This window comes from Oncorhynchus kisutch, linkage group LG14 (genome assembly GCF_002021735.2).
Source record: "Oncorhynchus kisutch isolate 150728-3 linkage group LG14, Okis_V2, whole genome shotgun sequence".
NCBI classification, from domain to species: domain Eukaryota; kingdom Metazoa; phylum Chordata; class Actinopteri; order Salmoniformes; family Salmonidae; genus Oncorhynchus; species Oncorhynchus kisutch.
The window spans coordinates 61,001,205-61,027,402 of NC_034187.2; the positions used below are offsets into that span (position 1 = coordinate 61,001,205).

The following is a 26,198-nucleotide window of genomic DNA, read 5'->3' on the forward strand; positions in this document are numbered from 1 at the left end:
CCCTCGCCGCCGACCATGGCCTAGTAGTCCTCACCCAGAACCCCACTGGACTGAGGAGCAGATTGGGACTGAGGGGAAGCTCGGGAGTGAGAGGAAGCTCGGGAGTGAGAGGAAGCTCAGGCAGGTTGATGAATCTACCAGATCCTGGCTGGCTGGTGGTTTCGGCAGATCCTGGCTGACTGGCAGATCCTGGCTGACTGGCAGATCCTGGAAGAGTCTGGCTGACTGGCGGATCTGGAAGAGTCTGGCTGACTGGCAGATCTGGAAGAGTCTGGCTGACTGGCAGATCCTGGCAGACTGAAAGATCTGGCTGCTCCATGCTGACTGGTGGCTCTGGCTGCTCCATGCTGACTGGTGGCTCTGGCTGCTCCATGCAGACTGACATCTCTGGCTGCTTCTTACAGACTGGCAGCTCTGGCTGCTCCATGCAGACTGACAGCTCTGGCTGCTCCATGCAGACTGACATCTCTGGCTGCTTCATGCAGACTGACAGATCTGGCAGCTCCATGCAGACTGACATCTCTGGCTGCCTCATGCAGACTGACATCTCTGGCTGCTTCATGCAGACTGACAGCTCTGACTGCTCCATGCAGACCGGCAGCTCTGGCTGCTCCATGCAGGCTGGCAGCTCTGGCTGCGCTGAACAAGCGGGAGACTCCGGCAGCGCTGGAGATGAGGAAGGCTCTGACAGCGCTAGATAGACAGGAGACTCCGACAGCGCTGGAGAGGCGAGGCGCACTGTAGGCCTGATGCGTGTTGCTGGCACTGGAAGTACTGGACCGAGAACACGCACAGGAAGGCTGGTGCGGGGAGCTGCCACCGGAGGGCTGGTGTGTGGAAGTGGTACTGGATAGACCGGACCGTGCAGGCGCACTGGAGCTCTTGAGCACCGAGCCTGCCCAACCTTACCTGGCTCGATGCCCACTCTAGCCCGGCCGATACGCGGAGCTGGAATATACCACACCGGGCGATGCACCCGCACTGGGGACACCGTGCGCACCACTGCATAACACGGTGCCAGCCCGGTCTCTCTAGCCCCCCAGTAACCACAGGAAGTTGGCGTAGGTCTCCTACCTAGCGTCGCCATGCTCCCTGTGAGCCACCCCCCCCCCCCCAAGAAATTTTTGGGGCTGACTCTCGGGCCTACATCCGCTTCGCCGTGCTGCTTCCTCATTCCTGCGCCTCTCAGCTTTCGCCGCCTCCAGTTCTTCCTTGGGGCGGCGATATTCTCCAGGCTGAGCCCAGGGTCCTTTACCGTCCAGTTCGTCCTCCCATGTCCATTTCTCCAAGTAGTGCAGCCTCTCCCACTGCAGCTGCTGCTGCTCCTGCTGCTGCCTCTGTTGCCTCTCCTGCGGCTCCTGCCTGTTGACACGCTGCTTGGTCCTTTTGTGGTGGGTGATTCTGTAACGGTTTTCATGTGGTGAAGGAGAGTCGGACCAAAATGCAGCGTGTAGATTGCGATCCATGTTTAATGAACAAACGTAAAACACAAATTAATACAAACACTACAAAACAAAGAACGTAATGAACGAAACGAAAACCGAAACAGCCTATACTAGTGTAAACTAACACAGAGACAGGAACAAGGACACTAAGGACAATCACCCACGACAAACTCAAAGAATATGGCTGCCTAAATATGGTTCCCAATCAGAGACAACGATAAACACCTGCCTCTGATTGAGAACCACTTCAGACAGCCATAGACTTAACTAGAACACCCCACTAGCTACAATCCCCATACATACTCACCACATACAAAATCCAATGCCACACCCTGGCCTAACCAAATAAATAAAGATAAACACAAACTACTTCGACCAGGGCGTGACAGAACCCCCCCCCCCCTAAGGTGCGGACTTCCGAACGCACCTCAAAACAATAGGGAGGGTCCGGGTGGGCGTCTGTTCATGGTGGCGGCTCCGGCGCGGGATGTGGACCCCACTCAATCAATGTCTTAGTCCCCTCTCCTCGCGTCCTTGGATAGTCCACCCTCGCCGCCGACCATGGCCTAGTAGTCCTCACCCAGAACCCCACTGGACTGAGGAGCAGATCGGGACTGAGGGGCAGCTCGGGACTGAGGGGAAGCTCGGGAGTAAGAGGAAGCTCGGGAGTGAGAGGAAGCTCGGGAGTGAGAGGAAGCTCGGGAGAGAGAGGAAGCTCGGGAGTGAGAGGAAGCTCGGGAGTGAGAGGAAGCTCGGGAGTGAGAGGAAGCTCGGGAGTGAGAGGAAGCTCAGGAGTGAGAGGAAGCTCAGGAGTGAGAGGAAGCTCAGGCAGGTTGATGAATCTACCAGATCCTGGCTGGCTGGTGGTTTCGGCAGATCCTGGCTGACTGGCAGATCCTGGCTGACTGGCAGATCCTGGCTGACTGGCGGATCTGGCAGATCCTGGCTGACTGGCGGATCCTGGCTGACTGGCGGATCCTGGCCAACTGGCAGATCCTGGCCGACTGGCAGTACTGGCAGATCCCGGCTGACTGGCGGATCTGGAAGAGTCTGGTTGACTGGCAGATCTGGAAGAGTCTGGTTGACTGGCAGATCTGGAAGAGTCTGGTTGACTGGCAGATCTGGAAGAGTCTGGCTGACTGGCAGATCTAGAAGAGTCTGGCTGACTGGCAGATCTGGAAGAGTCTGGTTGACTGGCGGATCTGGAAGAGTCTGGTTGACTGGCGGATCTGGAAGAGTCTGGCTGACTGGCGGATCTGAAAGAGTCTGGCTGACTGGCAGATCTGGAAGAGTCTGGCTGACTGGCGGATCCTGGCAGACTGAAAGATCTGGCTGCTCCATGCTGACTGGCGGCTCTGGCTGCTCCACGCTGACTGGTGTCTCTGGCTGCTCCATGTAGGCTGACAGCTCTGGCGGCTTCTTACAGACTGGCAGCTCTGGCGGCTCCGTGCAGACTGGCAGCTCCTTGCAGACTGGCAGCTCCTTACAGACTGGCAGCTCCTTGCAGACTGACAGCTCCTTGCAGACTGACAGCTCCGTGCAGATTGGCAGCTCCTTGCAGACTGGCAGCTCCTTGCAGACTGGCAGCTCCTTGCAGACTGGCAGCTCCATGCAGACTGACAGCTCCTTGCAGACTGGCAGCTCCTTGCAGACTGACAGCTCTGGCTGCTCCATGCAGACTGACAGCTCTGGCTGCTCCATGCAGACTGACATCTCTGTCTGCTCCATGCAGACTGACATATATGTCTGCTTCATGCTAACTGACAGCTCTGGCTGCTCCATGCAGACTGACATCTCTGGCTGCTCCATGCAGACTGACATCTCTGGCTGATCCATGCAGACTGACATATCTGGCTGCTCCATGCAGACTGACATCTCTGGCTGCTTCATGCTAACTGACATCTCTGGCTGCTCCATGCAGACTGACATCTCTGGCTGCTCCATGCAGACTGACATCTCTGGCTGCTCCATGCAGACTGACATCGCTGGCTGCTCCATGCAGACTGACATATCTGGCTGCTCCATGCAGACTGACATCTCTGGCTGCTTCATGCAGACTGACATCTCTGGCTGCTCCATGTAGACTGGCAGCTCTGGCTGCTCCATGCAGACCGACAGCTCTGGCTGCTCCATGCAGGCTGGCAGCTCTGGCTGCGCTGAACAAGCGGGAGACTCCGGCAGCGCTGGAGATGAGGAAGGCTCTGACAGCGCTAGATAGACAGGAGACTCCGACAGCGCTGAACCCTTTGGAAATCCAGTTATTTCCAAAGGGTTCACATACTTTTTCTTGCCACTGTATGTACACAACATGGGGCTATACTTTTGCTTAGACCCGGCAGACCTGGCACAATTAGCCACTATGCTAAGTACGACCAGCTGAGCACAAAATTATATCCAGCAACAAAATTCTGTATCAGCCCATTAAAATCGTCAGCGTAGTTGGACTTGATTCAACACTTTTTCACGAAAGTGTCCAGAAGTCCACCAGCACGTTCTGATAATCAAACCACGTAGATCACAAGAGGTATGTTACTGGACAAAGAGTTCATAGCATAGAGCGCCACGCAGATTGGGACGGATTTTTTTCTCCTTTGAAATGTACAATTACATGAATTGTGTTAGTGTGTTGAGAAGGGAAGTGCAGTCAAGTGCAGAAGGTGTAGGTGCAAGATTCTGGAGCACTTATTCGGGAGCACTGCATTTTAGAAGTTTAGGACGATTAATATTATAGCTGATGATGGTGTTCCTATTGAGCGGTTTGCGAAAAAATTGTCATTTCAAGAGCATCGCCATCGCTTAAAAAAATATTGTACGGTTGAGGAAATTTACAGACTAAATACAATGCTCTTCTGTAAATGATAAATGAGGTTAGTAGAGTTGGCCTTAAAAAAAAGGGAATTTAACGCTCCAGATAAAGTTCAGAATGACAACATCATCTGTACAACATCTATAGACCTTCATCGCTATACTGAAAATGACGTATTTGGGTGTTTTTGGAGCCTTTGTTCATGTTTACCTGTGCCTCTGCAGCTGTAGAACGAGCGTGAAAAAGTTTATCGCTGGTGGATAAGTTTCTCAAATCAAAGTGAAATTGTTAAAAAAGTGTCTGCACACTTCTGTAACATGGCATTTACCTTAAAAATAGAATTATGTTGAAAAGGGGAACTTGTCCTTTAATTCAAAGGTTCTTTATCGGGCAAGAGTTCTCCATTGACCTTAAGCACTGAAGAAGAACCATTTATGAACCTTTATTTCTGTCTTTGTTGGCTGGCACAACTGTGAAACCAGGCACGTGCCCAAAAGGGGCAGGAGTGAGGTATAAAAAAAACAAGTCCGCGCATCCCACCATGACCATACACTTCTTAAGAAGATGATTATAGTCTCTGTCTCAACTGTACTTAGGCAGATCCTCTCTCAATCTCTATCTTGAACATGAGAGCCCAATTCCGGGGAGTTCTCACCTTGGCGCTCATGGTCGCCGTGTGCGCATTGCTCTATGTGCTCCTGTATGGACAAATCTCTGATCATAGCATCGGGTATGTATTCTGCACCAACAAATAGCAATATATCTGACTTGTTTAGCTTGTCAACGGACGGTATTTAGCCTTTAAGATTACACATTGTGGGGACATTCACAACAAGGATAAAAACTCACAAGTAAAACTCAAACTCAAATCATATTTTTTTCTTGTTCCAATTGTTGTATTTGATGCCTATTTGAGGCATTTGACCACATAAATATAAATGAAAATGTGTTAATTACAGTGCACATATTACTGTGTAATTGAGTTTATTCATTCTTACACTAATTGCACAGTACAGCAGTAACCATAACCCTGCAGTGTACTTAGTGTAAAAATTATTGATTACAATACTTGTTAAACTGTACTTGCATTAATACTTACATATTAATAATGACATGTAATAATGGATAATAATTATTACTGTTTGATTTGATCATAATGTCCCAAAAAAGAGGTGAAATGATGAAGGGAAACTGATGTTTTCTGATACTTTCAAATTACATTTGTAGCCCAACATTTTTCTCTATGGTTTTATCTGAAAAAAAACATTGAAGTGCTAGTAAAATATTGTCATTATTGTGTGTATGGATCCTATCGTTCCGTTGATAGAATCCTAGAATTACATGACATCAGTGCATGTCTAAGTGAAAATTCGACCTCAGTGGAAGTTAGGATTTACCTCTGAAGGCTGTTAAAATTGGCCAGCTAAAGGGACATTTTACCACTTTTTGACATCATATTCATAATTTCTTCGCACCATAACAGTGTTTCAATGTAACCTATAAATCTGAATCTAAAATTGTATAGCTGAAAAAACAAAGATGTTCTGTACTCAAAAAGATAAGAAGAAAATATAATGAGAAAACCCCCTATGATGTCATCTTTTATATTGTTTAGCTATTTTCAAAAACTACAACTAGCTCCTCGGGGAGGGCATCTCTGCGAAACGAATTGTCCTTGTAAAAATACAACAGGAGATGTTTTTACGGCTGGATCCGGGTCTGCACACAAGGAGACCCCCATGCTCCGGCTGCAAAAAAAGGACTTCAAGCAATATCCCATCTGGGCTTCTGAGGATGTTTATGTCCGGGACAAGCAAAAGAGGCAGATGGTAAGCCTGTGTGTTTTAGAGTAGACCGTCACTGGTCAAGGATATGCAAATCATTCACAAATATCCTAGATAAACCGTGTGTGTGTGTGTGTGTGTGTGTGTGTGTGTGTGTGTGTGTGTGTGTGTGTGTGTGTGTGTGTGTGTGTGTGTGTGTATGTGCGTGTGTGCCAGACCTGTCCCCAGTCTCTGAGGAACTCCCAGAACACAGGCTTCAAGCAGGCCTTTATACCAGACATCCAGATGTACCTCCACGGAGAACTACTCAACGTGTCAGAGTGGAACAGACTAGCCTACTTCAATAACCCCTTTGGCTTTATGGACTACACTAACTACACAGGTGTGTGTGTCCAGGAGTAGAACTATCATTTGTCAGGCAGCTCAGCTCATAGAGCCAACTCCCTCTCCAGCTGTGTAGACTTTTGAATACGAGATATAATGACACCTACTTTCATTATTTACAGTGCCTTTGACTTTATTGACTTTATTATTTTCAGACCCCTTTACTTTTTCCTCATTTTGTTACGTTAAAGCTTTAATCTAAAATGGATTAAATGAATAAATACATTTAAATAAAATGTTTTAAAGACTGAAATACCTTATTTACATAAGTATTCAGACCCTTTGCTATGACACTCGATATTGAGCTCCGGGGTGCATCCTCTTTCCATTGATCATCCTTGAGATGTTTCCACAACTTTATTGGAGTCCACCTGTGGTCAATTCAATTGATTGGACATGATTTGGAAAGGCACATAACTGTCTACAGTTGAAGTTGGAAGTTTACATACACTTAGGTTGGAGTCATTAAAACTTGTTTTTCAACCACTCCACAAATTTCTTGTTAACAAACTATAGTTTTGGCAAGTCGGTTAGGACATCTACTTTGTGCATGACACAAGTAACTATTCCAACAACTGTTTACAGACAGATTATTTCACTTATAATTCACTGTATCACAATTCCAGTGGGTCAAATGTTCACATACACAAAGTTGACTGTGACTTTAAACAGCTTGGAAAATTCCAGAAGATTATGCCATGGCTTTAGAAGCTTCTGATAGGCTAATTGACATAATGTGAGTCAATTGGAGGTGTACCTGTGGATGTATTTCAAGGCCTACCTTCAAACTCAGTGCCTCTTTGCTTGACATCAAGGGAAAATTAAAAGAAATCAGCCAAAACCTCAGAAAAAAATTCCAGACCTCCACAAGTCTTATTGGTAGAATTTCCAAACGGCTGAAGGTACCACATTCATCTGTACAAACAATAGTACGCAAGTATAAACACCATGGGACCACGAAGCTGTCATACCGCTCAGGAAGGAGACGCATTCTGTCTCCTAGAGAGGAACGTACTTTAGTGCGAAAAGTGAAAATCAATCACAGAACAACAGCAAAGGACCTTGTGAAGATGCTGGAGAAAACAGGTACAAAAGTATCTATATCCACAGTCAAATGAGCCCTATATCAACATAACCTGAAAGGCCGCTCAGCAAGGAAGACGCCACTGCTCCAAAACCGCCATAAAAAAAGCCAGACTACAGTTTGCAACTGCACATGGGTACAAAGATCATACTTTTTGGAGAAATGTTCTCTGATCTGATGAAACAAAAATAGAACTGTTTGGCCAAAATGACCATTGTTATGTTTGGAGGAAAAGGGGGAGGCTTGCAAGCCGAAGAGCAACATCCCAACCATTACGCATGGGGGTGGCAGCGTCATGTTTTGGGGGTGCTTTGCTTCAGGAGGGACTGGTTCACTTCACAAAATAGAAGGCATCATGAGGCAGGACAATTATGTGGATATATTGAGGCAACATCTCAAGACATCAGACAGGTAGTTCATTGAGTGTATGTAAACTTCTGACCCCCTTGGAATGTGATGAAAGAAAAAAAGCTGAAAGAAATCATTCCTCTCTACTATTATTCTGACATTTCACATTCTTAAAATAAAGTGGTGATCCTAACTGACCTAAGACAGGGAATTGTTACTAGGATTAAATGTCAGGAATTGTGAAAAACTGAGTTTAAATGTATTTGGCTAAGGTGTATGTAAACTTCCGACATCAACTATACATAAGGTCCCAAAATTGACAGTGCATGTCAGAGCAAAAACCAAGCCATGAGGTCGAAGGAATTTTCCGTGGAGGTCTGAGACAGGATTCTGTCGAGGCGCAGATCTGGGGAAGAGTACCAAAACATTTATACAGCATTGAAGGTCCCCAAGAACACAGTGGCCTCCATCATTCTTAAATGGAAGAAGTTTGGAACCAGCAAGACTCTTCATAGAGCTGGCCGCCCGGCCAAACTGAGCAATCGGGGGAGAAAGACCTTGGTCAGGGAGGTGACCAAGAACTTGATGGTCCCTATGACAGAGCTCTAGAGTTTATCTGTGGAGATGGGAGAACCTTCCAGAAGGACAACCATCTCTGCAGCACTCCACCAATCAGGCCTTTGTGGTAAAGTGGCCAGACGGAAGCCACTCCTCAATGAAAGGAACCTGCTTGGAGTTAGCCAAAAGGCACCTAAAGACTCTGATCATGGGAAACAAGATTCTCTGGTCTGATGAAACCAAGATTGAACTCTTTGGCCTGAATGCCAAGCATCTGGAGGAAACCTGGCACCATCCCTACGGTGAAGCATGGTGGTTCCAGCATCATTCTGTGAGGAGGTTTTTCAGAGGCAGGGACTGGGAGAATAGTCAGGATTCAGGGAAAGATGAACGGAGCAAAGTACAGAGAGATCCATGATGAAAACCTGCTCCAGGGTGCTCAAGACCTCAGACTGGGGCACAGATTCACCTTTCAACAGGACAACGTCCCTAAGCACACAGCAAAGCAATGCAGGAGTGGCTTTGGGACAAGTCTAAATGTCCTTGAGTGGCCCAGCTAGAGCCCGGACTTGAACCCAATCAAACATCTCTAGAGAGTCCTGATAGTAGCTGCACAGCAACACTCCCCATCCAATCTGACAGAGCTTGAGAGGATCTGCAGAGAAGAATGGGAGGAACTCCCCAAATACAGGTGCGCCAAGCTTGTAGCGTCATACCTAAAGACTCGAGGCTGTAATCGCTGCCAAATGTGCTTCAACAAAGTACTAAGTGAAGGGTCTAAATACTTATGTAAGTGTGATATTTCTGTTTTTATTTTAAAAAATGTATTAGCAAACATTTCTAAAAACCTGTTGTTGCTCTGTCATTATGGGGTATTGTGTGTAGATTTATGAGGGGGAAAAAACGATTTAATACATTTTAGAATAAGGCTTTAGAATAAGGCCTTAACCTAACAAAATGTTGAAAAAGTCAAGGGGTCTGAATACTTCCCGAAGGCACTGTATCCTTTGGTACTTATCATACCTGGCTAGATCACAAAATAATACAGTGTTAAAGAGGGCATGTCTACATTGGCTAAAGGAGTGCATTGGGCTTATTACTGCCCAGCAGTAAAATTACACCTGACCGTTGAGTTACGGTAATCTCCTACCCAACTCGCTAAACAATCATCGGGTCACTTTTGGTTGGGTATTCAGGGCTCTGTGGTCCCTCTAACCACTCTGACATCACTGCAAATACAATGGAAAATCACACCATGATTGATCAATTTGAAGAAAGAAGTTCAACCTTAGATTGAAACTGAGTAGAAAACATAGGAGTTGTGGATGTTGTTTCAAAGCCTAACAGCTAAAGCCTAACAGAAGGAAATGGACAGCTTTCTAAGGGGATGTATTCATTCAAAACACCCATACCCATATTAGAGCTTATGCATATGCGTAGGCCCAAGCTCTTGTAATCGCCTTTGAGTATGGTCAGTATTATTATTACTGGATGTACTGTTTATCTTAATGCTACTCTTCAAACATTCTATCCGTGAGTCTGGGAGACAACATATATGCCTAGGCGATGTTGTTGGTTGGTTGGTTCATTGATTGTGCAGGGCGACTTATAGAGTTACCCTACAATTACAGTGAATTTGTATTTGATTTGGAATGGCCTAATACTAGGGCATTATCTCTAGTGACAGAATATCTCACCACCTTGCATCTCCCTTCTCCTTCATTCCTTTCTCGAGTGCGCAAAGACAGGGACTGTCAACAGTTTAATGAAATATGTTTTGTTGTGAAAACATGTTACTATTGATGTTCCCAAACAGATTTCACTTGGTTCCCAAATTAAAATCTGGGTAGCTGCAGGAACAGGGTTGGAAAGCCCATGGCATAGAGAGTTTTGGCGGAATATCACCTTTCACGCACAGAGAGGCAACATTGCCCCTCAAACAGTTGTTGATGTGTGGAGTGAAATAACCAGAGTAGCCTGCTGTGCACTAGTGAAAAGAGAACCTGTGAATAAGTGCCTCCATTTGCTATTCCAGTACATATGGACAGGGGTGCAACTTTCACTGGGGACAGGGGGGGCGTTCTGAAATTGCATTCTTGTCCCCCCCAGTTTTCAGGACCATGTGGATGCCTCCGAGCAGACGGGCTGACTGCTTGGCGTGTTAATCCGACTAGGTTAAAATATTATAATAACTAAAAACACAAATATTATGTCCCTCCCACATCTAAAACCAAAGATGCACCCTTGCATGTGGATGGCATGTATTTTTTCCCCTGCCAGTGTTCCTGTCCATTTAATAATGGGACATTCTAAATAAAAAACTCATTTTACATATTAGTAAAGACAAGATAAAATTGAGAATATTCTGATGGTGGAAAAATATGATCACTTGATGAGAGAACAGTGTGTGCACCCTGAGGCAAGGAACAAAGCTTTTTTTTGCGACATTCTCAAATGCTCATTAGCCTAAAGTTACATCATGCAGCCCATTAACACTATCGTTCAAAAGTTTGCGGTCACTTAGAAATGTCCATGTTTTTGAAAGAATAGCACATTCTTCGGCCATTAAAATAACATCAAATTGATTAATGTATAGCCGGAAACGGCTGCTTTTTTTAATGGAATATCCTCATAGGTGTACAGAGGCCCATTATCAGCAACCATCAATCCTGTGTTCCAATGGTACGTTGTGTTAGCAAATCCAAGTTGATCATTTTAAAAGGCTAACTGATCATTAGAAAACTATTTTGCAATTATGTTAGCAGAGCTGAAAACAGCCTACACCAGTCTCAACATCAACAGTAAAGAGGCGACTCCGGGATGCTGGCCTTCTAGGCAGACTTGTACGAGATCTTCAGTTTCTTGGCAATTTCTTGCATGGAATAGCCTTCATTTCTCTGAACAAGAATAGACAGATGAGTTTCAGAAGAAAGTGCTTTGTTTTCTGGCCATCAGCTGCTTGCTTGTACAGTATTTATGGAGGCCTGTCCACGCTGAACTGTTTATGTTAATTAAAGGTAAATTACCGTGAGACCGGCAGTCTTTCGCATGACAATAACCGGATGATAAAACACAGCCACAGCCCTAGGTGTGCAGCCTCAGGAATATGACATAAAGATAGAAACAGCAAGACAGAGAATGGAAAAAGCAAGTGGCATATGCATTTGATTGCCCAAAGGAAGTCCTTTGCTTAAAGCTGCTATATGTAACTTTTGGGGTGACCCCACCAAAAACACATAGAGTTGTGAGTTATAAATCTGTCATTCTTATTAAAAGCAAGTCTAAGAAGTGATAGATCTCTTCTAAGTTTCCATTTCTATAGTTCCCTTTCTTAAGTTACATTTTTGCTACTTTCAGTTTTGTACAGTGGCACGTATTCATGGATGCCAAGGGAAGTCAGGCTTCCCCAAACAATTGACAAAAGAAATAAAGAAAAAACTGAGTCAGCTCAACTGTGAACGGTCCTGCTGCACCAAAAAAAACATTATAAAAGGAAGCCAGTTTGGATTTGGCTTCCCTCCAATCACATAAAATTGAGAGCAATGGCTAGACTAAGACTAATGTTAACTAGCTAACATTGCCCATGAAAGGAAGGTAGGGTAGCGAGCAAGCATTTTAGCCAGATAGCCTAGAACAAAATGGAATAAAAGTGTGTCCTGTATGACAGTGCGATAGACCGTTTCGTCAACATGAAAGAGAGGAGGATGGCATTGGTGTTTCTCCACAAGTAGGGTGAGTCAACTTTTTTCTACTTGCACGAACACAGAAATTAAAAACATGGACAGTCACATCATATTTAGCTTATGTGGATAGGACTAAATCCTTTTGGGGATCTTTTAATTGTCTCTGTATTAGACCAAGTGATTTGATGATGTTGAAATACTGAATTTGAAACGGTGCTGAAATAGTGGAGTTAGCTCCTGTTTTTATTTAGACTTGGTTCTAAATCAATAGTCCAGAAATGTCAGAAACATTAACTTGCTTGACCATGCTGTAGGTCATGTAACTGTTTGTTACATGCAATATGTTTTGTGGACTTCACCGGACAGATGTTGTTCTCTAGTTTTGTAATGAAACAAAGGTGTGGTTGAATTTATTCTGCCACTGTGTCTTCTTATTGTCTCAGCCTTAGGTCTATATATCACGGTGGCATGGCATATGAACTAACAGGTTATAGAGCAAAGAACGCAATTATTATTAACACAGGTTGTAATATGGCATTTTCTTCCTGGCTTGGCTTCACCAGTGATTTTACCAACACACCGTTAAGTACACCAGCGTACACCATATTCAAACCGCTGAAAATACAGTATCTTTTCTTATGGAAAATATATTTCACAGCGGATTGGTACAATGATTCTCTATACCATAGTTTCTTGTTTTGTCACATAAACTGAAATTAGGCAAACTATTAGAATTTTAGCAACCAGGAAATGGTTGAGCGATTTCTGCATATTGCACTTTTAAAGGGACACTGCAATGAAAAATGGGAAATAAAACTATTGGCTATGGTTTCCCTTCATGTTCTGGTCATTTATTCAACCTTCTGTGATTGTTTCTATTATCCAAGTGACTTTTGCGCATTTTAACATTTGAGCAATGTTTGACACATTTGGAATCTCTACCCTATAGGCCCTTTTGGTCAATGTCATAGTGCCTTGTATGCATGCTGGACCAGTTTGATTGGATGTTTTAACTCCATGTATCTTGGAAACTCCAGAAGCGTCATGAGACCATTCAGATCAAGTTAACTTTATTCTAAAACTGAATAAAACCGTCTTGTCTCGGCTGTTGTATCTGTACCGGGCTTTAACTTTTTCCGGGTTTTTACTGAAGCCTATGCAACGTAAAGTGTCAGAGTTTATTTTCATCAACGAGCCAATGGTTTATTTACTGTTTCTACTGGTATGTAGATCTTCTTGTCCTTTATTATCTAGACATTGTGAATGGAGTGGTTACAAAGTATTTCCAAAGTGCCCCTTTATTGAATCCCCAAAAAATAGGTTTTGGATCTGTGTGTTTACAGAGATAAAGGCAGTGGTGGATCTGATTCCCAAGCCCAGAGAGCCCCTGCTCTTGCCACGGGGAAACCCTGGGTGTATACGCTGTGCTGTGGTGGCAACAGGAGGAATACTCAACGGCTCTAGGATGGGCAAGGAGATAGATGCTCACGACTATGTGTTCCGGTCAGTGGGGCCATTGTGGTCTGTGTGTGTGTGGTGTGTGTGTCTCTGTGTGTGTTGCTGTGAGTGCATGCATCAGCACATTGCAATGTACAGTAGAAACAAAATGCACCAATCAGGAAGGATAAAAAGCTAAGCTAATTAAAACAAACATGTTGATATTAACGTTTCAGCTATAACCTATTTTTGGTTCTGGATCATGACTTTGTGTTTGAAGTCAGGAGATAGACTCCCATGAGAATAAAACGGGTTGTGAGTTTAACTGCTGGCCGTACTCCTGGCAAGCACTGGAGGTGTTCATCACAGTAGGGCTTTAGTCCCAGCAGGGTGAATTACTATAACACCAACAGGATAGTCCATATAACTTTATTTTCTCCAGTATGTTCGCTACATCAAATATTTGTTGTACTTTGTTTTATTAAGGTTTGGAATGGGATTTATTCAGCAACACACACACATAGACATACAGAATAACACACATACATCTCAAGCGTTTAGTTTACAATATTGCTATCTGGACGTTGTCACTCTCTCCGCCCTGGAGCCACCATTTTCTTTTATCTGGCAGGGTCCATTTGTGTCAGGGAGGGAAGGGATATGAGACACACACCTTTTAAGTGCATTGTGGGATTGGCTGGGATGCTGATGGGGACTGACTGCCTAGAAATGTCTGCTTGCTTAGCCTGAAGCATTGCGGGTGAATGAAAGGACAGATGTAAACTTTTCAGGGGCAGAATGGTCGCCATGTTAGCTGGGCTGCTCCACCTGGTCTGACTTTGTAAAGGTTATTAAAGGATTTCGGACTGTGGAGCCTGTGGAAATAGGGCTGAATGAACGACTATGAGCTCATACATAGATTAGTAGGTTGAATCGCATTAGAATGATACAGACACAGTCAGAATCTGATATTGCCAATTAGGATTAGACATGTTACAATATAGACAACACAACTGTTATGTGTGCAACATACTTACCAGTTATCATGATCGTGTCAATGTAATGGAGGTGGTCAACATTTGCGTGATGAGTGATGACAAACCTTGCCTTTGTCTTCCTGTCTCTGTCCCTGTTCCTGTCTCTGTCAGGATGAATGGTGCCGTAACCAATGGTTACGAGGAGGATGTAGGCAACCGAACCTCGGTCTACGTTCACACCGCCCACTCCATCACCCAGTCTCTTCTCATATTCAAGAAATACGGCTACAACAGTGCACCGCATGACAAGGTAGGTAACCGAAGTGCTGCTGCTGTACTGACACGAGACTACAGTGACTTTTTAAAGGTTCATGACTGAGATGGTATTAAGTTCTCACTGTAATGGGGACATTTAAGATCAATAAAGTTCATATTTTCAGTTTAGAGTGCAACACAATGTTAAGCATATTTCTATGTTTTCCCTTTCTGTTTTACACGTGATTTCCAGTGTTCTGTTTGTGACACTGGGTGCAGCATGATGGTCACTAGACTTGAAGCTGAATGTTATGGATTGTTCTCTTATCTGTTGATAGCGATTGACGCCAGACTGGAGGACCAAGGACATACTGATTATTCACTGTTGGTTTGTCTTCTGTGGAAGAACACAGTGTGGTTCTGTAGCAGATGACAAAGTCCCTGCCTTTTGTTTTGACTTCCAACAAGCCTGTCGGGCTGGTGTTTACAGAATAGTTGTCTGCTGATTAGGATATAAGGGTCTTCTCAGAGAAGGCCAGTTAGACATTTTCTCTGCTTCTCTGGTGTAGGTGTCTCCCTGTTGCAACTTGTAATAAACCGGATAGATTTTTTTATTGATTTAATCTGCGACTGCTCTGCTCTTTAGGTCACATGGAAATTCCTATTACACTCACACACACTCACGCACCCACACGTAGGCATGCACACACACATACTGCTGAGTGCTGAGTGTGCCTGTTCTGTGCAGGGTATAAAGTATGTGCTGATTCCAGAGGGGCTGAGGGATTTCCAGTGGCTAAAGGGTCTATTGGGGAGGACAACTGTCTCTGATGGACCCTACAGAAACAGACGGTAAGCCTGTGACGTGGTCTCACACACTGACACTCTTTGCTCTCACGACTATCTATTGGTCCATTGTGCCAGGCAAGCTCAGCTAAAGTCATTTTTAGATTTAAAATAGTTTTTGAACCCAGTTCTGACGCACGCACGCACACACACACACACACACACACACACACACACACACACACACACACACACACACACACACACACACACACACACACACACTGCTCAGTGTTGTGTTTGCTGTCTTATCTGCAGACCGTGGATGCAATACTCAGGAGAGTTTGATGAGAACCGCTTCTATGTTCTTCACCCTGACTTCCTCAGATACGCCCGTAACAGGTATAACAAACAGCGTCCAATAACAGTTGTATGAAAGGAGAGAAGGCTAGCCCTCTGCTTGAGAAGGATGCAATAGGTCCTAGTGCAGCCTAGGTACCAGTCTGTTTCAGCTCTCTTGCCAACTCCATATCCTCTCTAGCAATGACACGGTGTACAAGGAGTGAAATGGTAGCCAAACAGACTAGTACCCAGACTAGTCCTAGTGGCCTTTCAACACACATACGGTTAAGGAATTGCCAGCTACTTTGTGTCATATTCAATATGGTCAATTCTGGCTCTATTGATAGGGCACGGTGCTAGCAATCCCATGATTGTGTGTTCAATTCTAACTGGGACCACACATGTGAAACTGTATGCACGCATTACTCTAAATTGCTATGGATAAAAGTGTCTGCTTAATGGCTTAAATTATTTTTAAGGAGACACACAACATAGAAATTACTAGTATAGTAATGGCGCCAAATCAGCTACAGTGCCTTCAGAAAGTATTCACATCCCTTGACTTTCTCCACATTTTGTTGTGTTACAGCCTGAATTTAACATTTATTCAATTTAGATTTGTTTTGTCACTGGCCTACACACAATACTCCATAATGTCAAAGTGGAATTATGCTTTTTGAAAATTTTCCGAATTAAAAATGAAAAGCTGAAATGTCTTGAGTCAATGAGTATTCAACCCCTTTGTTATGGCATGCCTAAATAAGTTCATGAGTAAAAATTTGCTCAACAAGTCACATAATAATGGACTCTGTGTGCCTTAATAGTGCTTAGCATGATTTTTGAATGACAACCTCATTTCTATATTCCACACATACAATTATCTGTAAGGTCCCTCAGTTGAGCAGTGAATTTCAAACACATATTCTATCACAAAGAGCAGGGAGGATTTCCAATGCCTCGCAATGTGACTTGAAAATGGTTGTCTAAGCGATAATCAGCATCAAATTTGACAGGGCTTGACATTTTTGGGAAAATAGTTTTGGGAAAATATTGTACAATCCAGATGTGCAAAGCTCTTAGAGACTTACCCAGAAGAGTCACAGCTGTAAATCGCTGCTAAAAGTGATTCCAATATGTACTGACTCAGGGGTGTGAATACTTATGCAAATGAGATATTTCTGTATTTCATTTTCAATACATTTGCTAAAATTTCTAAAAACATGTTTTCACTTTTTCATTGTTTATAGGTGATAATTATTTTTTTAATCCATTTTGAATTCAGGCCGTAACACAACAAAATGTGGAATAAGTCAAAGGGCGTGAATACTTTCTGAAGGCGGTGTAGGTAGAACCACGTGATCACGTAGTGCATGCAGTGCAGTACAGCACTCGCTTCTATGTTACAGTTGAAGTCGGACGTTTACATACACCTTAGCCAACTACATTTAAACTCAGTTTTTCATTTAATCCTCTTAAAAATGTCCTGTCTTAGGTCAATTAGGATCATCACTTTATTTAAAAAATGTGACATGTCTGAATAATAGTAAAGAGAATGATTTATTTCAGATTTGATTTCTTTCATCACATTCCCAGTGGGTCAGAAGTCCTCATGATGCCATCTATTTTGTGAAGTGCACCAATCCCTCCTGCAGCAAAGCACCCCCACAACATGATGCTGCCCCCCCCGTGCTTTACGGTTGGGATGATGTTCTTTGGCTTGCAAGCCTCCCCCTTTTCCTCCAAACATAACAATGGTCATTATGGCCAAACAGTTCTATTTTTGTTTCATCAGATCAGCGGACATTTCTCCAAAAAGTACTATATTTGCCCCCATGTGCAGTTGCAAACCGTGGTCTGGCTATTTTATGGCGGTTTTGGAGCAGTGGCTTCTTCCTTGCTGTCGATATAGGACTCGTTTTACTGTGGATATAGATACTTTTGTACCTCTTTCCTCCAGCATCTTCACAAGGTCCTTTGCTGTTGTTCTGGGATTGATTTGCACATTTCGAACCAAAGAATGTTCATCTCTAGGAGACAGAACGCGTCTCCTTCCTGAGCGTTATGACGGCTGCGTGGTGTTTATACTTGCGTACTATTGTTTGTACAGATGAACGTTGTACCTTCAGGCGTTTGACCTTCAGACTTGTGGAAATCTTGGCTGATTTCTTTTGAGTTTTCCAAGATGTCAAGCAAAGAGGCACCGAGTTTGAAGGTAGGCCTTAAAATGCATCCACAGGTACACCTCCAATTGACTCAAAAATGTCAGTTAGCCTATCAGAAGCTTCTAAAGCCATGACATAATTTTCTGGAAATGTCCAAGCTGTTTAAAGGCACAGTCAACATAGTGTATGTAAACTTCCGACCCACTGGAATTGTGATACAGTGAATTATAAGTGAAATAATCTGTCTGTAAACATGCACAAAGTGGATGTCCTTACCGACTTGCCAAAACTATAGTTTTTGTGGAGTGGTTGAAAAATGTGTTTTAATGACTCCAACCTAAGGTTATGTAAACTTCCTACTTCAACTGTACTTCTGAAATGAAACTGTGTGTGTATCTGTGCTCCTCATTCGTAGGTTCATGTGGTCCCAGGCACTGAAGGGTTCTTATTGGGCTATATGCAGACCTACTAACGGAGCATTCACACTCTTCCTGGCCCTGCACACCTGTGATGTGGTTAGTCTGCACCACACACACACACACACACACACACATACACGCACGCACACACACACACACACACACACAATTTCAATTTAGAAGTATCTTAGAAGCGAGTGCTGTACTGCACTACATCTACTGAATGTAATTACGTTGTTGTACATCGCTGACTTGGCACCATGACTATGCTCAAACAGACCATTGAGTTATTTGATGGTCTTATAATGCTCTTTATTGAAAATGGGGCTCTAGTTTAAAGTAGTGCACAACAGTGTAAGAGGAACATGGTAGCATCTGAGATCATCTATCTCTCCTTCTGCCCTGTCTCAGGTGGATGCGTATGGATTCATCACTGAGGACCACAGTAAATATCCTAACTACTATGCTGAGAGACACTCTAAAACCAGAGTCATCTTCTACGCTAATCACGACTACAACCTAGAGATCAAGACCTGGAAGAAACTACATGACACCAAGATCATCAGGCTTTATCAGAGACAGGAGAGCCCAGAGAGAAAGACAGGAAAGCCAACAGAACCATAAAACCCTGTCTGACTGCAGAGATGAGCAAAGATACATTGACATGTCATGTATCTTGTTACAAAATAAACTAAAGACCAATGCATTTATATCAGAATAAACAACAAAATACTGGTGCCAAGAAATGTATTTAATTCAAAAGCATGTATTATCCATCCCATGCCATCAGGGGCAACAGTGAAAGCTGTTACCTTCAAGTAGGTTTAAGTTTTTCTCGGGCGTTGTGGACGGGGATGGCGAATAGGTATCTGCCTCAGGTGCCAAAGGTAGCACGCTCGAATCCAGCAATTGAAAGGTGTTTTTTAGATTTTTGTTTTAAGCCTATCCCAAACCTTCACTCTTACCTTAACCATTTGGAGTTCATGCCTAACCTTACAATTTCAGAGTTAATGCCTAAACTTAATTCTAACATTTACAATTCAAAGTTAATGCCTAAACTTAACCATAAATACTTACAAATTTGACTTTTGCAACAACTTTGAAATTTGACGTTTGAGAAACATGGACGTGTTTATTTCTGACTTGAGACTGCAAGAGCTAGTTGACAAATAGCCAATAATACTGGTGCCAAGTAATGTATTTAATTAAAATACATGTAAAATACATTTGTAAGTAGCCCCTTTCTATATGGTTTGTGTTAACATTGCTTTCAAGTTATTTGTCAACATATTGTGACGTGGAATCTACATGGAAAATACATTGGATTTGGAAAAGTAATCAACTGTTGTTTTGAGGGTGAAATTTCAACCATTGGGTTATGTCTTCATGGTAACCACATTTCAACCATTGGGTTATGTCTTCATGGTAACCACATTTCAACCATTGGGTTATGTCTTCATGGTAACCACATTTCAACCATTGGGTTATGTCTTCATGGTAACCACATTTCAACCATTGGGTTATGTCTTCATGGTAACCAAATTTCAACATACACAAACCTTGTATAAAATATATTGAATGTGTACCTTGACAATCAAAGGATTCAATAGCACTTTTGAAATACAAATAAATAGCCTATTAAGTTTTTGTTAAGTTAACAAATGATATGTCAAATTCACATTTGCAAGTCAACCTAAAATAAATGTTAATGAATGCAATTAAACGATATAATCTCAACTGCAATCCAGGTAATTTGGTTGTGCTATTAGATGAAGCACAGAGATAACACATTATTATGTTGTATGAATAAACCAAATATCTGACATTGTATTCACATTTGAACATTGCTGTGCTTTTAAATGGTTGAAAGCGCAGTGATAGAGATTTGGGTGACTAAGCCAAAAATTTAACATTGTTTTTCCATTTGAAATTGGTTGTGCTTTTAGATGGTTGAATGACGTGTTGTGCCCTTTGGGAAATGTCACGTTTGAGGGGTGCACACGAATGCTCACAGCTCACAGCTAAAAACTAAATGCTGATATCGGGATTTAGCAGTGAGTATGTGAACACCATGAAAACACACAAGACTGATGGCTATGGCTATGCTCAACAAGTATATTATTATTCTGGCTTTATCTAGTTTTATTTGTGATATTTTACCTTGCCTCACTGGCTTGCTAACTTCCTAGGTAATCAATCCTCCGATGACATCTGTGATGTTGTAGACGATAACCACCGAGGTAAAGATAGGTTCAAGTTGGAACTTTGACGGATTTTCGACGGATTTTCACTCTTTCAGACCTCAATAGCTTTCAAACCACTTGAGCCACAGACTCCTAATAAGTGTCATGATGTTGGAAAAATGGTGCACAACATTGCTCAGGTCTTATTTTCACGATTTGGACATTCATTCACTTTCCAAAGCTAATAAACATGTGGAAATATGAGCAGAATTTTGTATTCCTAGTTGAACTAGTTAGGGAGCATAAACAAAGTACAAACTTTTTTACATCCATAGCTCCATGGTCATGTGACCTACTGACTTCAAACAAGGTTCAGAATGTACACTCAGTGGGCCTACACACTGCACACCCTTTAGTTTGTTCATTTTCATCTTACTCGATTTTACATTCATTTTTCAAAGTGAAAAACTTCAATCACTCCTTGGTCATGTGACCTACTGGACTCAAACAAACTTCAGAATGTCCACAGACTAGCTTTATATATTGCACACTCTTGTTTGTGTACGGTAAAATCAAGCAGTGTAACATACATTTTTCATAGTTTTACATTTCAATAGCTCCTTGGTCATGTCAATTACACACCTAAGAAGCATGCAGTGGACATACACCCATATTGCATAACCTCTTGTCATGTATCTTCCATATTGTTGTACATTAATATTAGTTTGACAATTAGGGGGTTCAGTCCAGTGTTGTGTTTACCCTTTTCTTTAATATTTATTGATAATAATTGGTAGTCCTAAGTACTTAATTTCCCTGTTTTTTTTTATTTTTGCCACAGTATTTAACAGCGGTACACAATAGGAGAGGGACAGATAAGATTTCCTTTCGTCGTTAATATCAACCATAATGTACTGTACAAGAGTCATGCTATTAATTGTCCAAAGCAGGGATGGAGAGTGAGCTAGTGAGATAGGCTGCAGTGGGTTTGCTGGGCAATACATATACTGAACATGTAACCACAGTAATTAATGGTGACCATAAAATCAATGAATAAAAATGGAATATTGACAAATTAAACAGAAATTGTAGACCTTTAATCTTTTCTAACATGTCAACAGACACTTTACTTCAAATAAGTACAGAACATTTCACCGTGTTAACTTTCTCTTTATCCATGGTTGATGTACATGTCAGAGCCTCTTCAGTGCGTATGGGGTATAGCATACATTTTCAACAACAAAGACTGCACTTCCAGTTTGTGTTCTTCACTCTGATGAACTCTTTTGTCTTCATTCTGAGGCACAGCACATGGAACCACTGTTGGCATGCAAAACATTCAATCTAAAACAAAACAAAGCGTAACACGTTATAAATAATATCACATTTCAATGCAGTATGACAAATTAGCCATACATTGTGTTATATCATAAAATGTCTTACATGTTTTGACTGTTGTCAAAAGATTCTAAACATGTTAAATAAAATTGCTAACTGTGGAAGGACCACCAGAGGGCAGGCTTGGCTCACAGATAGTAGCCCAACAAGGCATGGGAGACAAGGTAACCAGAGGCAATTAAGCACAGCTGACGGTACTAATGACATATTCTCCTACCCCTGTAAGAGAGAGTATGGAACCAGCAGAGAGAGTGGGGGGGAAAAACTATCTCTGGAAGATGGCCACTGAGACAGAGGAGCTATCCATGAAGAACCACTAAGACGGTGACAATCTCGTGACTTTTGTTATAGTTTAAAGATAATCGTATTGTGTTCCTGTTTCATCTGGAGAAGAAAATGTATGTTTTTCCTTGGGAGATTTTCATTGATTATGTTGGAGTGTTTGTGTTGACCAAATGCCCTCAATAGAGAACTGTGTTAAATCAAGAAAACGTACTCCTGACTCGGTTATTCCACCTTTCCGCTTTAGAGTGACGCCCAATTACGTGGTCCGCTCACATAACCCAGTCTTTGGGCCACATGAAGCAGTTGTTGGCTTTGTTGAACTCTGAAATCATAGGCATGAACTGAACATATGGTTGTCCAACACAACTACAGTCGTGGCCAAAAGTTTTGAGAATGACACAAATTAATTTCCACAATGTTTGCTGCTTCTGTGTCTTTAGATATTTTTGTCAGATGTTACTATGGAAAACTGAAGTATAATTACAAGCATTTCATGTGTCAACGGCTTTTATTGACAATTACATGAAGTTGATGCAAAGAGTCACTATTTGCAGTGTTGACCCTTCTTTTTCAAGACCTCTGCAATCTGCCCTGGCATGCTGTCAATTAACTTCTGGGCCACATCCTGACTGATGGCAGCCCATTCTTGCATAATCAATGCTTGGAGTTTGTCAGAATTTGTGGGGTTTTGTTTGTCCACCGGCCTCTTGAGGATTGACCACAAGTTCTCAACGGGATTAAGGTCTGGGGAGTTCCTTGGCCATGGACCCAAAATATCAATGTTTTGTTCCCCGAGCCACTTAGTTATCACTTTTGCCTTATGGCAAGGCACTCCATGCTGGAAAAGGCATTGTTCATCACCAAACAGTTCCTGGATGGTTGGGAGAAGTTGCTCTCGGAGGATGTGTTGTACCATTATTTATTCATGGCTGTGTTCTTAGGCAAAATTGTAAGTGAGCCCACTCCCTTGGCTGAGAAGCAACCCCACACATGAATGGTCTCAGGATGCTTTACTGTTGGCATGACACCGGACTGATGGTAGCGCTCACCTTGTCTTCTCCGGACAAGATTTTTTCCGGATGCCACAAGAAAATTACTTTACCCCAGTCCTCAGCAGTCCAATCCCTGTACCTTTTGCAGAATATCAGTCTGTCCCTGATGTTTTTCCTGGAGAGAAGTGGCTTCTTTGCTGCCCTTCTTGACACTAGGCCATCAAAGTTTTCGCCTCACTGTGCGTGCAGATGCAGTAACACCTGCCTGCTGCCATTCCTGAGCAAGTTCGGTACTGGTGGTGCCCCGATCCCGCAGCTGAATCAACTTTAGGCGACGTTCTTGGCGCTTGTTGGACTTTCTTGGGCGCCCTGACGCCTTCTTCACAACAAAATAACCCCTCTCCTTGAAGTTCTTGATGATCTGATAAATGGTTGCTATATGTGCAATCTTACTGGCAGCAATATCAGTGAAGCTCTTTTTGTGCAAAGCAATGATGACGGCACGTGTTTCCTTGCAGGTAACCATGGTTGACAGAGGAAGAACAATGATTCCAAGCACCACCCTCCTTTTGAAGCTTCCAGTCTGTTATTTGAACTCAATCAGCATGAAAGAGTGATCTCCAGCCTTGTCCTCGTCAACACTCACACCTGTGTTAACGAGAGAATCACTGACATGTCAGCTGGTCCTTTCGGGCAGGGCTGAAATGCAGTGGAAATGTTTTTGGGGGATTCAGTTCATTTGCATGGCAAAGAGGGACTTTGCAATTAATTGCAATTAATTTGATCACTCTTCATAAAATGTTGGAGTATATGCAAATTGCCATCATACAAACTGATGCAGCAGACTTTGTTAATTTATATTTGTGTCATTCTCAACTTTTGGCCACGACTGTACATAAAAATAAAGAATTTACATTTACTTTGAATTAAATGTCATTACATACCAGAGATTTTTAGTATAACCTCAGCCATTTAATTTCACAGTTGCTCCATGTGTTTTTGTGAAGGTTCTATATCAATTTAGGAGCGGATGTTGGAAGTTCTGTGCGACTTTCTTGGCCATCCACACCAAAAAAATAAAATATAGTTTTTGACCTAATTGTCACAACAGCTAACCATTCATTATTGAAATTATAACTATCAAACCTGCATTCCAACGACCCTGCTGCATGGTGTGAGTTATTTCCCTTCCTTTCCACTTATGTCCACCCAGTTGTCTTTTCCATGGCAGGATCTTCTCATTTTGAAAAATTCTATTTTTTTATGTAATCATAATGGAATTCTGATTAGTTATAGGCAAATGATTACACAGGCCAAAACTGTACGTTGATTTCCTTATCACTATAATTGTCACGCCCTGGCCATAGAGAGGCTTTTATTATCTATTTTGGTTAGGCCAGGTTGTGACTAGGGTGGGCATTCTAGTTTCTTTATTTCTGTTTTCTATTTCTTTGTTTTTGGCCGAGTGTGGTTCCCAATCAGAGGCAGCTGTCTATCTCTGATTGGGAATCATACTTAGGCAGCCTTTTTCCCACCTGTGTTTTGTGGGTAGTTGTTTTCTGTATAGTTTATTTGCCTTACAGAACTGTTCGAGTGTTTTGAGTAATAAATAATCATGAACACTTACCACGCTGCGTGCGCTTTGGTCCGATCCTCATTCTGATGAGAGACGTGACAATAATCTAGTAGAGGTAATGTCCTTTATGCCCCTTTATCTACACACAGCCTAAATTATAGGCACTGAACCATTTACAGGAGAAAAATAAAAGTAGCATGTAGGACAGACATTAGACATTCCCACATACAGTATAGCCTGTACATTTTTTAGCTGTGATTTTTACCACTCAGAATCCAGAATGGATATGACAATGGGGCCAGCACAGGACGTAATACAACAATCTACTTTTTGATCTTCTTGACTTATCTGATAAACTGCTACTGTGTGTCAAAAGAGCCCCAATTAGGGGTTAGTGTACTCCAGTAAAAAGGTCTGGTTAGATTAAAAACTATTGCCCTGAGTCCCCATTCATAGGGGCTTGAGAGACTAGTCAATGGTACAATTGAGTTGGCACTTTATTGGCCCAAACACCCACAGACCCACAAGGTTGAGGTTAATCATGGACAGTAATTAGTAATGTTTTTGTTTTTTTTGCGTTGACACATTGTTTATTTTAACTGTCCAAGATTGGGATCCAAGTGTTAGGGAATATTTGGTCCCATACATACAGTTGAAGTCGGAAGTATACATATACTTAGGTTGGAGTCATTAAAACTCATGTTTAAACCACTCATGTTTCAACCATTTCATGTTAACAAACTATAGTTTTGGCAAGTCGGTAGGGACATCTATTTTGTGGATGACACACCTAATTTTTACAAAAATTGTTTACAGACAGATTATTTCTCTTATAATTCACTGTATCACAATTCCAGTGTGTCAGATGTTTACATACACTAAGCCTTTAAACTGCTTGGAAATTTTCAGAAAATTGTCATGGCTTTAGAAGCTTCTGAGAGGGTAATTGACATTGACTCTGTGCCTCTTTGCTTGACATCTTGGTAAAATCAAAAGAAATCATCCAAGACCTCCACAAGTTTGGGTCATCCTTGGGAGCAATTTCCAAACGCCTGAAAGTACCACGTTCATCTGTACAAACAATAGTACACAAGTATAAACACCATGGGACCATGCAGCCGTCATACCGCTCAGGAAGGAGATGCGTTCTGTCTCCTAGAGATAAATGTACTTTTGTGCGAAAGGTGCAATTCAATCCCAGAACAACAGCAAACGACCTTGTGAAGATGCTGCAGGAAACAGGTACAAATATATCTATATCCACAGTAAAATGAATCCTATATCGACATAACCT

At 42.6% G+C, this 26,198-nt stretch overlaps 1 protein-coding gene and 1 non-coding gene across 2 annotated transcripts; both read left to right on the plus strand.

Annotated features, from left to right (window-relative positions):
- The first annotated feature begins 4,842 nt into the window (after positions 1-4,842).
- LOC109904425 (alpha-N-acetylgalactosaminide alpha-2,6-sialyltransferase 1-like) lies at positions 4,843-21,710 on the plus strand. Its single transcript, XM_031788697.1, has 9 exons — positions 4,843-4,981; positions 5,867-6,080; positions 6,252-6,417; positions 13,436-13,595; positions 14,678-14,816; positions 15,510-15,613; positions 15,866-15,949; positions 18,467-18,566; positions 18,882-21,710. The coding sequence occupies exons 1-9, from the start codon at positions 4,878-4,880 to the stop codon at positions 19,092-19,094; spliced, it is 1,284 nt and encodes a 427-aa protein (XP_031644557.1). The 5' UTR covers positions 4,843-4,877; the 3' UTR covers positions 19,095-21,710.
- LOC116353524 (U6atac minor spliceosomal RNA) lies at positions 15,973-16,056 on the plus strand. Its single transcript, XR_004202958.1, has one exon. It is a non-coding gene; the product is annotated as a U6atac minor spliceosomal RNA (small nuclear RNA).
- Positions 21,711-26,198: the final 4,488 nt, after the last annotated feature.

Coding starts and splice junctions, on each gene's coding strand:
- LOC109904425 (XM_031788697.1), top strand. CDS start 4,878: ATGAGAGCCCAATTCCGGGGAGTTCTCACCTTGGCGCTCATGGTCGCC. Junction 6,081..6,251: donor ACAAGCAAAAGAGGCAGATG/GTAAGCCTGTGT, acceptor CGTGTGTGCCAG/ACCTGTCCCCAGTCTCTGAG. Junction 15,614..15,865: donor GGACCCTACAGAAACAGACG/GTAAGCCTGTGA, acceptor TCTTATCTGCAG/ACCGTGGATGCAATACTCAG.